At 28.0% G+C, this 16,782-nt stretch overlaps 1 protein-coding gene across 2 annotated transcripts; it reads left to right on the forward strand.

Moving 5' to 3' along the window:
- The first annotated feature begins 9,469 nt into the window (after nt 1-9,469).
- LOC107173956 (uncharacterized) lies at nt 9,470-16,414 on the forward strand. Of its 2 annotated transcripts, XM_089220707.1 has the most exons (3): nt 9,470-9,924; nt 10,165-10,257; nt 16,302-16,414. In XM_089220707.1, exons 1-3 carry the CDS (start codon nt 9,780-9,782, stop codon nt 16,313-16,315), a joined length of 252 nt encoding a protein of 83 aa, XP_089076833.1. In that variant the 5' UTR covers nt 9,470-9,779; the 3' UTR covers nt 16,316-16,414. The 2 variants fall into 2 exon arrangements, with proteins under 2 accessions (XP_089076833.1, XP_015380212.2); XM_015524726.2 differs by lacking the exon at nt 16,302-16,414 and having other exon boundaries at nt 9,474-9,924; nt 10,165-10,454.
- The last annotated feature ends 368 nt before the right edge of the window (nt 16,415-16,782 follow it).

Consider the following 16,782-nt stretch of genomic DNA (forward strand, 5'->3'; position numbering starts at 1 on the left):
TATCTGAAGAAAGTTGGCTTGTTACGTAGCTGTTATGTTTTATGTATGTTGTTATTTGTTACGGTGAATAAACGATACGGGTTCGGGTGGCAGTATTGTGCTAAACAGTTCCCACCCGTTCCCGGTATATAAAAGGGGGGGAGGTATATATTATATAACTTATTTATAGATACAATTTTATATATTTTATCTATACAATAATATTATAAATTTAGGTGAAATTTTAAAGTTTATTTATACAATATGTTTACATTTTAATAAAGCAAAATTGTTAGTAAATACTCATTTTATTTTAAATTATATAGCAAATAACTAAAAATTAACAAGTTTTATTACATTGTTATATTATATTATATTATATTAACTTATATTAGATAACCATAAATTATTCATCAAATTATACAAAACCATCCTTTTTTAAACATGTATGGAGTAAAAAATTTTTTTCCTTAACAAAATTTATCGATGCTCATAGTATTTTTTAAGAAAATAATAATTTTAGATATCAATGTATTAAAATTTAATAAAAAAATTTAATATTTAATATTGAAAGAAATCTGCGTTATATTTACATTATTTACAAATTTTATATCAGAATTAGAAATAGAAACATATAGTTAAGTTACAGAATATTCAATATAACAATATTAAAGTTATATAAAAATAATAAATATAACAATATATTATAAGTTTTTAAAATATGAATTCTTATCAAATAATTTCAACATTTTTGACACCTACGATACTAAGTTGAATTTAAAAAAATAATGTCAAATTTGGATTTGTTGTCTTCGATATATATAATATATATATATATACTATAAAGTATAAATTATGATGTACCTTTATTTTATTTAATATCTAATAAATAAAAGGCTATTAATTTTCGAATAATATTTATGGTGCACCCGGCACCGTCTAACTATTATTAATATGATTTTGATGTTGTTAATTATGAATTTGAAATTTTTGTACCTATAATCATATCTTATAAATACTAAACGCTTAACACATAGGTACGTTAGACATACACAACAAGAGATTAAAGATAATGAAAATTAATTCGTGATAGCATAGGAACTTATATAATTGTGATGATTAAAGATAAATATAAAATTTGTTTTTCATCATAAAATGTTTATGAAAATATCATAGATTATTTGTATATGATTATATTAAATAGATACATAACATATGCAACTCGCAAGTTACAAAAAGCTTAGAAATATCAAATATTATATTGGATGATCATAACATAATTGATAATTTTCACTGCAATGCATAGTGCTAAATACATTAAATTATTAAATTATATAATAATCATAAATCATAAATTATGATTATAAACCTTACTACCTTAGTATATCTTAAATTATTTCTACGGTTGTCGTTCAATGTTTAAACCACAATGTAGTTGGGGTTGGTAAATTGAGTCCCAAATGACCCTAACTCGGTAAATTGAGTCCCGGGTAAAAATAGGTAGTAAGTAAGTTGAGTCCCAGAAAAAATAAGGTAGTAGGTAATTTGAGTCCCAGGGAAAAACGATTTATATGCATTTAAAATTTAAAAATATGCACTATAAAATATTTAATTTGTGATTTGTGGACATTCATTGACTGCATGTACATGATTTTGAAAATAGCAATATGCATTTTTATTAATTATATAATTATTTTTTATGCAATAAAAATGCATGTTGCTATTTTCAAAATCTTATACATGCAGTCAATGAATTACCTATTTTTACCCGGGACTCAATTTACCGCTTTCAAAATGTACCAAACTTATCTCGGACTCAATTTACCTAGTCCCAATGTAGTACCTACCTAACGTGGAACCGGTGGATCTAAATAACGGATCTTATTCGTTCTAGTTTCTGAATAGCCCTTGTCGATTTACCTGTTGAATGTTGTCCTAAGTTAATATTTAAAAAAAAAAATACCACTAACCTAAACTCACTGTCACCCTTGAACACACCCGGACCTACTTTTATTTTTCATTCTTTGTTGTGATTTATTTGTATTCAGTTCGATTTGGTCTAAAAGATCTGTACTATTTCCAGATTTGTAGACCATACTGATATAATAGGTAATAGGTATATGCTATTATTGCTTATAGTAGGTAGACATCTAATAAAAATCATCGTTTTACCTACGTGGTAAACGATGATTCAGACGTAAATAATTTTTAGGTCAAGCGCACTTTCTAAACGACTTTTTACCCCGACCTAACATAATTGTACTTTCGTTAACTGTATCATCATATTAACAAAAAAATAAATAGAAAGTGATATTGTCTCTTTTCGCACTGCTGTTTAAATATTAAAACATGAATGATTGATTGAAGTCATTTCTATAATACATTAATCTCCATCTCATTATGAAACTAACCATCTCCTCTTACAAAAGATATATAAGTTATAAGGGTTAAACTATACTGTATTGCCTATTTTCCTACACAAAATGTTTACAAATACACACATAACTTAGATTTAATCGTCTTGACTTGTTATTATTAGGTCGATCTCTATTATGTGTAACGAAAAGTTAATATTATGTATTATAATTATTATAACACATATTATATTATACGATAGACAGATGCGGACTGGCCCAGGTGGGATAGTGGGAATAGTGCTACTGGGCCGCTGGCTTTCCAAGGCCATTTGGCCGAACTATGTAAGTTTTAAACTTTAACTAAAATAAAATAATAATGATTTTCAAAATAAATATATTTGTATCTATTTTATAATAGACTGCAAATACTTTTTAAAGAACCTTGTTCTTCTTTCGAATCATCTTTCTCATTGAATTGTTTACAGTGTAAACTTTACACTATTAAAACTTAACCAGTTTCTTAATACACCATCTTTTCGTTTATACAATTTCGTACAGTTTGAGTCATCAAATTTTGGTTTTAATTTAAACGTAAAAAAATTACGTAAAAATTTTAAGTTCTTTTTGATTTGGTTTATTAAGCCAATAATTATACTCACAGTAGCCGTCTTGAATTTCGGATTGTAAATTATTTTCGGTACTTTTACTGATTACTGATGACATGGACTTTTTTTCAAATTTTTTAGGGAGAACAATTTGAATTCCAAAATTAGATGTGGTAATAGATGCATCCGATTTAGAGTACTCTCAGTAACGTTAATATTATACAACTTGATTCAACACTTTTGTCAATATCCTTATTTTTAGATTGAATTTGAAACTTAGCATCTAAAGACTTATATTTGGATGCATCAATGTTGAGCAATTTCTTTTTTTTTCTCTCTTAATTTCACAGCATTTCCTTTATGTTTTCTTTTTATATTTTTCCAATATAATTAAAAACATCACAGCGGGACTTTTAAAGCTTAAAAACGATAAATTAAACGTGCGGTCACTGTTACGAACTTAAGTGAGCTACGTTAACTATTAACTAAATATCATGGGCACAATATAATATGTCGTAAACACTGCAGACACAATAATTAAATTATCTACATTTATGTTATTATATATTAAACGAGAAAAATATACAGCCAGTGTCGCAACTACACATTACGGGGCTGGTGTGCAAATCGTAATTTGGGGGCCTAAATATTTTTTTTTAAATGAATTTACCTATTATTAATAAAATAAAATACGATAGCCGGCGTTTATATTATGAAAGGTTAATATTATGAGGAATATTATGGAAATTATTAAATTACACAGATAAAGATAATGGTTGTATATAATGTTGTATAATTACATTTATAATGGTTATAAACATAAAACATTTGTAAAATTATAGTATAATTTTAACACATTTGAAACTTAATAAGAATCTAACAGAATTGTTTTTTTCTCGCTTTTGCATATGCGAAGTTGTCAATGATTTTCTCTATATCCATATCTGAAGTTCTTCTCCTTTCTATGTCAAGTATGGAAATTCCACTGAGCCGTTTTTGACCTATGGAATTGCGCAAATAATTTTAAATTAATTTAAGCTTAGAAAAACTCCTTTCTGCCGATGCTACCGTAACAGGAATGGTTAAAAATATAAGACATGCAGCTAAAACATTAGGAAAACTTGTTGATAAATCCATATCAATTATATAAAAAGCCAAATTCTGTATGGTCTTAAGTTCCGATATAATAGTTTTATCAATTTTTGTAATATGTAGCTTAAGACATAATAATTGTCTTGTAAGTTCATATTATGAAACATCTTCTGTATATAAATTTATAAAATCATATGATGGTTTTATAATATAATCTTCATTTTGTTCAATAATGGTTAATGGCGATAGAAATTTAAAATTATTAACTATAGTAACCATTCCTTCAAATCGACTATGCAATTTAAACAGTATAGTATCCAAGACAGGTAAAAATACTTTTATTTTAAAATTTTTTCTTAATATCAAATCGAAAGTCACCATCAAAATCATCAAACCTTTTATTTGAAAATTGTTTACGTACTAAATGGAATGGCACTGTTATGTTCCATTTAGCACATCATTATTTTGATTTACTTAATAGCCCATCATATTAATTGTTCCTTAATTTATTGATTTGACTAATTGATTGATTCATAAGTGTAGAAGCCATCTCAATGGAATAATTAACTCCTTGTAATAATTTTGACACAACATTTAAGATTCTCAAAATATTTTCCCATAAATATAAAATTGAAATAAATTCACTTGATTCCAACTTTTTTTTTAAAAGTTAAACTTGAGTTTCTTTCATCTGTTCTCTTGGTAGTCAATGATATTTTAGTTAAGCACTTAACAACATCCATGAACCTCTCTTGTAAACTGAATACTGCATCATGCCTTGCTTCCCATCTTGTTTTAATGTTTTCTTAGAAACTTTACATGCTTGTTCATCACCAAGAGCTAATAATGCCCACCTTGGTGCACTAGACCCAAAGAAATTAAAAACATCTTGCACTATACTAAAAAATGAAACAATTTTTCGTGAAGTTTTAGCAGCATCAGAAATATATAATACAGTATTCCGCAGATAATGATCGCTTATCGCATCTTTTTATTTCATAAAACTATACAAAAATAATATACGCCCGACAACTATTTTTATTTTATTATTTTGTATTTTTCTATATTACATGTGTAAACACAATTTACCAGAGCTGTATTTTGGCCGACAGTATTTTCACACTAAATTTACTATCGATGTGCTCATCGTGAATAATATTTGTTCAATATTATTATGAACGAAGTTTTTTATTTAATTTTGGCAACAACAATCACTGGCCACATTAGGCACAGGCCCTGCAGTGTTAAAAAAACGTGAGAAACATCGTTATTTAATTTTTTTTTTAATACAAGTAGAATAACAACTAGAAAAATTGAAGCAAATTGTCTGACAGCCACAATTGCAGTGTGTTGTGTGTATAGTTATAGCGTACTTATCTATACTATACGTCTATACTTTATGTCTATATAATAATATCTACCTAGCCATCGTTATTAAAAACTCTCCCGGCCAACATGAAGATAATAATAAATAATAACAATCAACCACGCGTACGATTCACACGTTTAATATATATATATATATATATATATGTCTACATATATACTGGTATTACATTATACTCGAGTAAGCTTAACGAAAATACTTTATAAGCCCTGCACCTACTAATTTGATAACTTATCTTCTCGGTTTTACTTAAAACTCAATTATATATAGTCTGATACGGCTCTTTTTACCGTGATGGCATTTTATGATGAATGAAATTATGAGCAGTAATTAATTTCATTTTGTGAAGTCTAAACAACACCTACTAAGTTGATTTATCATCTACTCGAAGACATAATTATAAGTAATCTAAGGCGACTCTTTTTGCCGTGGTGGCATTTTATAATGAATGAAATTATAGGTAGACAATTTTAAGTTTGCGTCAGCTATAATAATGTGGAAAAATAACACCATAAAACGGTGTCACCATTATTATCACTGGTCAAATATAATTATCATGGATTGATTGCTCGCTGTTCGATATTGGCCGGTACTTCGGTTACATGGTGGGTGCATTTGTAAAGTGTTAATAAGGCTAGTTGAGACAGATTTCACTAGGATCGCAAAGAATTTTCTTTATGGGATCTGCAGAGCGATGTTTGAACTAGTTTGCATCGAAAAATTCAACTGATATCTAGCCATTGTAAACCATCATATTTATAACAAGTATTTATGAAAAAATATCATTTGATTTTAGTTTAACAACATATAATATAAAATGAATCTCTTAAAAAAAGCTTGTTTTGTTTATTTTATTTTGGTATTGTCGTTATTGTTTGTGGATTCCTTCGAAGATGGTGAGAAGAGGGCCAAGTATAATGGTGATGCTCCAAATGACAATAGGACTTGCAACATTCCGTGGAAAACTTCCTTGTTTTCAGAACCGTATTCATCCTGTTGGGTAATGTGTAAAGGGAGATGCATTTTTTTGAGTAGAACCACTCAATGGCGTTGTAAAAAATCAAAATACGATTTATTAGGAAATTGCCACTGCTGTAATGGTGAGTTTTCAAATGACGTATATATATTACATATACTGTGTACAAAGCAAAGTTTAATGAATACTTATTTTTTTTTTTCAATAGATGATACTTTAAATGTTTATTTTGATTTATAATAATTACTGAACTGGTCGGATGAATTTTATAATTCATGACGGATACCGGCCAACAATTACAATTTTCAACTTATACAATATTTTACTTTTAGATGCAGATAATATAAATATAATATACAACTAATATTTATTTAAACCTAGGTTTATAGACTTTTTTCCAAATTAATTTCAGGCACATTATTATTATTATTATTATATAATTAATATTAGGTATGTATTATGTATAATGTATATAGTAATCAGATTCACTTATTTTTATTCATGTGTATTATACCTTCTATATACTAACCATTATAATTTTAAATATTTGTCAAACTAATATTACTATACTTAAATTTATATTATGTTATATCATATTAAGAATAACTTAAAGTGTTATTGCCGATTGGCGTTTATTATTATAAATATATAAAAAATATATTATTAATGTATTTCATGCAACAATTGTATTCCATATTTAAAATATTATCCAATTTATTATCCACTTACATATTAAACAAATTGTATTGTACTATTATTTTTTTATTTTTTTAGTATAGATAACCCATACTCGAATAGTCATTAATCATTATTATTTATTGTTATAGTTATAATAAATAGTATAGTATTAACTAGATAGCTTAGCATACCATTCTTATCATTGTTATAAGTAACATTTAATTTTAATTATATGTACCTACCTATAATATGTCAATCAATTGGCTTGTTTTATTATTAGATGTATGACAGATTATATGATTTGTTTGTATTGTACAGTTCATAATGCTAAAAAAAACATTTTCAATAACAGGTATGCACGTTATGTTTGTTACAATTAATTTAAATATAACAAAATATATATAAATCGCTAAATCTATATAAATCGCTCTCTACTTTATCGACAAAACATAGATATATAATTATTATTTTTAAACCAAATATAGTTTAGCTTAAGACACTAATTAGATAAAAAATTTTACCAGAAAAGGCTCAAAGCCAGAGAGCCAGACGCCAAACACAATAAAATATGATTGCATAAAACCAACATTCATGCTTCAGACATAATTTAAAAAACAGATTGTAGTATCTGGTATCGACGACCCGAGCACTCATCTCAATTCAACCAACATATTTTATAATTAAACACAAACTTAAAACCATTATGTATAGCCTATAGCCGTATATAGGACTGGTAATATATAATATTATACTATATTTGGTTAATAGTTTTGTAATCACTAATTAGTATAAATATGTTGAGCCCTATACACAAAATTTCAATTATATTGTATATCTATACTTAGATAGTCTATACACCAATACCAAATAGCTATAGGTACCCATTCGTATTAATATATTATTATAGCTCAATAATTGATTGTTTAAGTTTAATTTATAAGATTTAAAAATTGATGAATAAAAAATTGATAACATTATTAAATCTTCAATAGTTATGTTTGCCGCTTTGTGTCACATTATAAACAAAAAACAATATCTAGTTTGTTCATTTGTTATAGATATTTTTAAAATAAACAATTCTTTAGACAGTTCTTCATTCCTATTTTTGCATCAGTCATATTTTAAATCATAATATATACATAGTGAATTTAACTTTTTTAATTAGTTAATTAACCGAAAACATTCCACTGACCGGTTGGCCTGCCAAAAATATATGTAGATAGTACATTTAATAACAACATTACAAAAACAAGCTGAAAATCGTATTTTTAGATCTACATTTTGAAATGGGTACGTAAAATGTATGTTCTATGTCTAAGCTTGTACAACTTAGGCAAAATGTTTTTAACTCCCAAATTTCATTAATCCCATGAGCAGTAATTGCAATATAAAGGTGTAATGTGTTTGAAGTCCAACAATCGAACGTTGAGGCTACATACTGTATAGTCTGAAGATCATTTGCGATTCACATTTTCACATCAGCATAAATAGCAGGGATTTTAGTATCAGCAAACACTTGTCTACTAGGAACTGTTCAACTGTATAACCAGAGTAGAATGTTTTGGGGAATTCAGCAGCACCTCCCCCTTAAATTTTACATGTTATAGGATAGGCCTCTCAGTATAGGCAATTCGTAGTACATGCACCTCCCAAACTTGTATTCATTACTCAATATAGACAACGCGCAACACACATTAACCTATCACGACTGTCGGGTACGTGCGCGACATATATTATCATATTATTACAGTTTTCCCGTTATCACTCATCGTGTTGTCAGATATCATATACATTTTATTAAACAATCCCAACTCATATATTAACGCAGTGGAAAAAACTGTAAAATAACTGACCGGGAATCGAGCATCAACCTTAACCCGCCTCAACCTCACTTCGACCCACCGCCGCCGATATACCAACAACAACACACACACACAAGCCCAACAAGCGTAAAAAATATAGATCATCACCTAAATATATACATAATATTTACTTAAATACAATACATACCCCACATCATACGCATACAATTTACATTAATACTTACATAGCAATAAGATAGATCGTTAAAGCTACATATAGATAGTTTTACCTAAACATATAAGTATCATGATCATTAATTTATAGTCAACAAGCAGATGCATATGCACGATAACATATAGTACCTACACATTAGTTTTCCATTTAGTACATTATAATTTAGAGGTAGAACCAGTCCTTTGTTCGTTCATGGCACACACAAATTATCACATTTAAACATTCCATTATATCCCTACCACCCTTTCTCACGCCTTTACCTCACTAACCGTCTGTTTGACTACATACATGTAAAGACATGTCCGAATATTGTTGGTGATTCTAGCAAGAAATTAGTGAATTAAGTAAAACGAAATCAGTCCGTGTACGGCGTGTAATACCGTCTATGGCTATTATCGTGTCAATTCTGTGTTCTAAAGTGTATACAAATATTTTATAAAAATTCAACTATTTATTTTACTCTAGCTAACACCATAGTTTGGTTTTCTACTGATATTTCTAGTATTGTGCGCATGCGCTAATAAATCGCTTAAATAAATTAATCATTTCACACTGATATTTAATGAACAATATATTTCACTATATTTCATTACCTATCTATTCGTTGAAGGATAAAGTCTTGTTTCGCGAGTTCAACTAGTATTCTTCAGTTTTCATTAAACGCAATCATGTTCTCGTGTAGTATTTGTGATAAGACATTTACTAGGATCGGTAGTCTACACAGACATACCAAGTCACACGATGTATCCAATACGATTTCACGAAGTTTATGCTCAGAAATATTCACACGAAGAGATAACCTCATAAGACATAGTAAAGAAAAACATATTAAGTAATTTTTAATTACATACAGATTTATTAGATAAACTATAATACCTAATATTCCTAATCAAGTATACATATATGGCATATCATTATGATATTAAAACATATTATGTGATATCTAAAGGTAATAAATATATAATAAAGGTGTTTTAAAAAAAAAAAGTGTAATTTATTCAATGAATAATTTTTTTCAAGTATCTAATTAGGTAATAATAAAACTATTTTCAGGTTCAAGCATTGTAATTCAACAAGAACCAACCATCACCAAGCGAGAAATTCAAGATTTCTTTAAACCAGCTGAACATATTTACGATTATAATGGTAAATATATCATTCATATGTTTATTCACCTCCTATGATATAACAATAATATAAATATATGTATAATAAAATAATTTTATGAACACCCCTCATATATACATATTTACCAGTACTATTATTTCATAGTGTACAAAAGTACATAATATATATCTAAAATAATCTGATGATATTTCAAATAAACATATTTAAAGTTATAATTAGTTATTACTATTATTATAACGAACGCCAGCGTATATACATCTTATTATTACTATTATTGCACAAAATAATGATGTGTAGATAGGTAGGTATTACTGCTATAACTGAGAGTTCTATATCATTTTTGTTTTTGCTTTTAGATATATAATATATTTATATTACACATACGGATATACATGTATGTAATACATAGGTGTAGTGGCTTTTATCTCCGTTGGTAATTAGTAAGAGATCGAAATGATCTTTTTTTTCTTCATCCACAACTTAAGTGGGAAAATAATATGTTTTTTATTCTTTTCTTTTTTTAATCCAAATACATTGACAGACGTGTTCAGGTTATTTATATATGATGTATATATATATGGTGATAAATTAAAATATTTTCTTAGGATTCTTATTATCGTTTCTCTAGAATGTCTAGGTACATTGGACGAAAAATACGCCACTATTCAGGCACCATCAAATACTGGATCATTTTTTTTTCAACTATAAAAAAAAATTCTGTTGTGTTACTTCCATTAGTAGACGCCATGGGCGTAGCATGCCCTAATTAACAAGGGGACTTGAGTTCTTGATTATTTTTATTAAACTATGTTAAAATGAAATGTATTGAAATACAACATCAATAGCCATTACAGTTATTTACGTATATAAATGTACATAGTCAATCAATTAATATGAAATGTAGGTATATTTATTGAATTATGACTGAAAAGTGAGTTGCGAGTACCAGCCTACATTAAAAAAAAAAAAAAAAAATTTTAAAAGTTTTATTTTATTATTACATTATATATCAATACTCTTAATACAAATAGACGTAGGATTAATAAAATTGACCTAAGCTTTCAAATAAAAAACATTTTATTTTAATGTAAGTACCTACTCTTATGAATTATGATAAATGCAAGTCAATCCTACGTTTATTTGTACTGAATGTATTTAAAATATCTTCAATTTTTATTTCTGAATATAATTCTCGTTCAATTTGTAGAATAGAGGGGTTTGAACCGATCTCATTTGTCATTGTACTTCTGATCTATGTATATGTATTTATGCTCTTCATAACTGAAAAAGATCGTTCTCGTGATGCAGAGAAGAAATGAAACCGGGAATAATAATTATTGGACGATGAACCAATGAATTATTGGAGCTGCTGGGTTGTTAGGTTAGATTCAATGATTCGGCGATAACATTCTTTTCACTGCACGGCGCCGAGCATCATCTGTTTTCGATAATCAATGATGGCCGATAGTTAGTGTAACGTGTAACAAAAATATATATGTTTGTAATATTAAAGTAAATACTATTTTATGTTAATTTAAAAGCATAGACTATTAGACTTAGATAAAAGAGAACTAACCTTACCTAAGGGAACTGAACCACTAATTGGGGGGGGGGGACTATAGTCCCCTTAGACCTCCCTCATGCTATGCCCATGATTGACGGACAGTATAATTTTATAACATATGCCTATTTCATAACAAATAAACGAACATAAAACGACGGATACGGAACGGGCGGTAATATGACTAGCTCCCGAAAATGAGCCAGCGACAAGCAGCATGTAAGTTAAACGTGTCTCAAAGTTTACTAGGTAGGATGCTGAAAAGTTGGCAGGAAATCGAAAATGCATCATTAGAACATTTTAATTCAAACCGTAAAAGAAAAAGAGCCCGGTAAAGAAGAAGTTGAAGAAGCTTTGAAACAATGGTTCACAAAAGTCAGAGAAAAAGATGCCCGAGTTACAGGACCACTGTTGCGTCAAAAAGCTGAAGATCTCGCGAAAAAAATGGGTAAAGATGATTTTGTGGAAACAGAAGGTTGGTTTCACCGATGGAAGAAACGTGAAAACATTCCATTCGTTAAGCCACATGTAGAACAGGGAGAAACAGACCAAGGAGCTGCACGATCGTGGATTAATTCAGAATGGCCATCTTTTATCGCCAAATATCCTCCGTCTTGTGTTTAATGCGGATGAAACTGGACTTTATTTCAGGGCATTACCTGAGCACACTTACGTGTTTAAAAATGAAAAAATCTAGAGGAACTAAAACTAGTAAAGAACGTCTAACCATATTATGTTGTGCAAGTATGAATTGTGAAAAAAGAAAACTGCTCGCGATTGGTAAAAGTAAAAATCCCCGGTGTTTCAAGGGTGTTAAGAATCTACCGGTAGACTATACTGCAAACAGTAATGCATGGATGACAAAAGAAATTTTCACCGAATGGCTGACCAAGTGGGATAATGAACTTCGTCATGACGTTTTATTGCTAGTCGATAATTGCACGGCTCGTGTGGTTACAGTGAAATTCAAACATATTAAACTCGTATTTTTACCCTCTAACACTACATCAATCATACAACCGTGTGATCGAGGGATTTATATGCACTTTTAAAGCTTATTGCAGAACAGGCATGAGAAAGAATGTGATCAGTGTGATTGATGCTAACTTGGAACAAGAATTATGTACCTTACGTGCTCATGAAATCGCCAAAAAAATAACTGTACTTGAAGGTTTACATTTAGCCTACGAAGCGTGGAATATCGTCAGTAAAATAACAATACGTAATTATTTCCAACACGATGGTTTCATTCTCTGTCCAAAATAAGCTGAAGCTGTTGTCGAAAGACCCACTGACATCTACTGACTGATATCAACTGAACTTTATAATGAATGGATAAATATTGACGAAGAAGTCCAAACTACCGAACTCGTTACCGAGGAAGATATATGTGGGGTAATACAGTCAAAACGGTTTAAAGAGAATGTGGTTGGTGATAGCGAAGAAGAGGAACCTGATGAGAAACCACCATCAACTAAAGAAATGCTAGAAGCGCTTCAAATTTTACGTAGAAGGATTCAGCAAAGAGGCGATTTTGACGTATTCGAGACACATATATCTTATGAAGATATGATTATGAAGTTGGCCAAAGAAGCGAAAATCCAATCAACATTAGACGTATTTTTATCAAAAAATTAATTAATTTTATTAATTATGTATGTATTTTATTTATTTTATTTTATTTTTAATTATGTATAGCTAGATTTTTACATTTTTGATACCTTGAATTTCAATACATATTTTTAATTTTTTAAATTGAAGCTTTTTAAATTTTTTTAAGTCATTCGCCTTATTGACTCATTCGGTTAATTGACTCAAATTTTCGGGTCCCAAAGTGAGTCCAATAAGCGGTGACTACTGTAGAACGGTTATGTGTAAATAGACCTTTATCGTTTGTTTAGTGTATTTTATTTTTATTTAACTCGTATCTGAATATCTCATACTTGTTGACTTCTGCGACTGTGAGTTTCTGACTAATGGAAATGATGTTATATTATCTTAAGCTATACTCTGTATATTATACGTAGGTATTTATTTATCGTTAAAATTTATCTTTCGCTCAGGTTCGGAAAAAATTAATTCTCATCGGACGACTTCCTTATTTTGTTGTAATTATAAAACAAATAACTTTGGATTGTAGGTACTGGTAGATACTAAAAATGTAACACATAATTTTCTATACTGAGCGGAGTCAGTCAATTTTTTTCGTACCTATATACCTATTACAATAAAAGAACAATTATTTTAATAATAATATCACAATAATTTTAACAATCTTCGAAATTTTTTTTGCCCGATTATGTTGCCATGTACTCACGTTCCGCCTAGATACATCATACATATTATAACATAAATATAATATATTATTATATATGATTTAAATGTTTATATAACACCATATGACATTTTAGAAGGACCCATTAAGTAATGATCTCGAGTAAAAAACTAGTAGAATACTAGAATGCACCATAGTCCATTATAGGCTTAGGGAGAAACTCATTTTTATAGTCTTAAGAAAAGACAAATAAAATAGCGTTGAGTAAATACGAGGGAAACAACATAAATCGTAGACGAAACAACACACGAAAATAGGTTCGTAGCTACAATAAGGGATTATTGATTAAATTATATGTAAGATGAACGTAAAATGACTATCTTACACATTTTTAATTCTTAAATGCATACAAATTTTTTTTTAAATATTTAAAAAAAAAAATTCAATTTTATGCCATTTAATCGGAATTTCCATACTTAGTATTGTAAAAAAAAACCGCGTTTAAATATATTGATTTCCCTTGGATATATTTAGGGTGATACGAGACTTATGGGACATACTGTATATGTGTGTATAAGATTGACAGCCAATAAGGAGTAGAGAACTACGATATAGCTAAAATAAAGAACAGAGAATGCATATCAAAATCTGTGATGGTACCTATCTAATTTGTCATGATATGAATGATAACAACAACAATAAAATGTAATAAATAATAGCGATGGCAAACGGTCATAGGTCATATGTTGGGTATTTGTTAGTAATCGATGTAACATTTTTTTATCAATTTTTTTACAATAGAATTTAACATTTACTGAATATCTTATAAATAAAGAACGAGATATCATTTAACTATAAATAATAAATAATAATACACTATTTAACATCTATTATTGTATTTAAATCATAAAACGTATGTTATTTAGAAACGTGGCTCAGTAGCTGCTAATTGTAATAATAATAAATAAAATATAAGTATAGGTAGAGTATAATAATTACTTTAATAAAACAGAATCATTTTCATAAAAATTCTGTATTGGCTATAATTAGTAATTACCTACGTGTTCTATTTTTTTTTTCATTTTTTTCGGCATCTTTTTTTCCATTACATACTACATACCTAGGGCAGTAACAATTAACAGCCAGTAATATTATAATATTTATTATTTTGCATAGTTAGGTGGTACCTATACTATTTTTTTCCCATAAACCACTGTTTGTGAACCATTTACGAAAGAAGTGTTGATGAACCTATGATTATTATTGTTGTTTTATGTACGCTAATATTAGATACATAAAGTTCATAAAGTTAAACTAGTTTTAACAGTTATTTAACTTATCTAACTTACTTTCAACAGAATTACTTTATATTGTATCATTTGTATCAAGTATATGTTATGTACCTAATACGATTTTGCAGATTATTTTATAGGATATTTTGATGATTGGATACTATACTTTGTCCCTTAAGATATATCTTATTATAATATTATATAGTATATTTCAACATTTCATTAGTGTAATTCAGTAGTGGGGATGTGAGTACAAACTTGGCCCGCTTGGTGGCGTTGTTTATTGGAGAGTCGATACTTCGAAGTTCTAGTCTAGGCCACGGCAATAGTCGACTAAATAGTAAATGGCCGTGTTCTAGACTTGAGAGTTGGTTTTAACCTGCTGAAGAACAAAATTACTACCATAAACCTATAATCGATATTCGTAGTTTATTGATGTGATACATATTTGGAAAAAATAAATAAAATCACAACAGAAACAATAGCGCTGTTTGGTGTACAAAAAAAATCTAAGCACTTTAAATTTGTTATATATTACATTTTATATTATAACATTGCACTGAGTACGCAAAAAATATTAGTATTACCACCTATTTCTTCCTACTCAGTAGGCACTTACTCAATAGATAAAGTAATTATTTACTTGGAAGGAATATTTATAAAATAAAATTTAAATCTTTACTAATATGTTAGGTGTTAACATCACAATTATTCAACTCAGTACCTAGCAAAATTTTATTTTTATAGGAAAGCAAAAAAATCAGATATAGAAAACATTAATTAAAAATTATAATCCTATAAGTTCTAAAAACGTATTTGTTAAAAGTTCTTAGTACGTAATACGTATATATTTATATACCATATATTATGTATTATTATTTTATATTATATATTATATAATTGTCAAATTCACAACAATTATATTATTTTTCAGAAATCAATAAATAGTATGTATGTATTTTATTTATCTTACTTTTTTCTAGACTGATGTATTGTATATTTGTATACATATTCTTGTATAAATATTTTTTATTTTATAACATGGTTATTAATAATAAAATAATTCAAATAATCGAATGTATAATTGTATTGAAATAAATCACCTTTATAAATTCAATTTTATTTGTTACTTTTAAAGTAATTACTTACTCATTTTTATAGTTGTATTTTATAGGTATCTAATAATTCTAATAAACTAGTTATTTTATGAGATAAGTTTTAATTTTTATAAATTCTTATATTTTTTACGCAATAAATAATGTACATTACTTATATACAAATTATGTTTATATGTTTTTGAAGGGGTTGTTATGAATGTTTTATATAAAATTAGAGGACTCGATTTTCGATATTTTCAAAATCCATAATATCGTTTTGCATTTCTTGTTTTTTTGTTTTCACTTTTTACTTGGGAA

This window comes from Diuraphis noxia, unplaced genomic scaffold (genome assembly GCF_037042655.1).
Source record: "Diuraphis noxia isolate RWA-SAM2 unplaced genomic scaffold, SU_Dnox_SAM2 contig0002, whole genome shotgun sequence".
Lineage (NCBI taxonomy): Eukaryota > Metazoa > Arthropoda > Insecta > Hemiptera > Aphididae > Diuraphis > Diuraphis noxia.

Coding starts and splice junctions, on each gene's coding strand:
- LOC107173956 (XM_015524726.2), top strand. CDS start 9,780: ATGTTCTCGTGTAGTATTTGTGATAAGACATTTACTAGGATCGGTAGT. Junction 9,925..10,164: donor AGATAACCTCATAAGACATA/GTAAAGAAAAAC, acceptor AACTATTTTCAG/GTTCAAGCATTGTAATTCAA.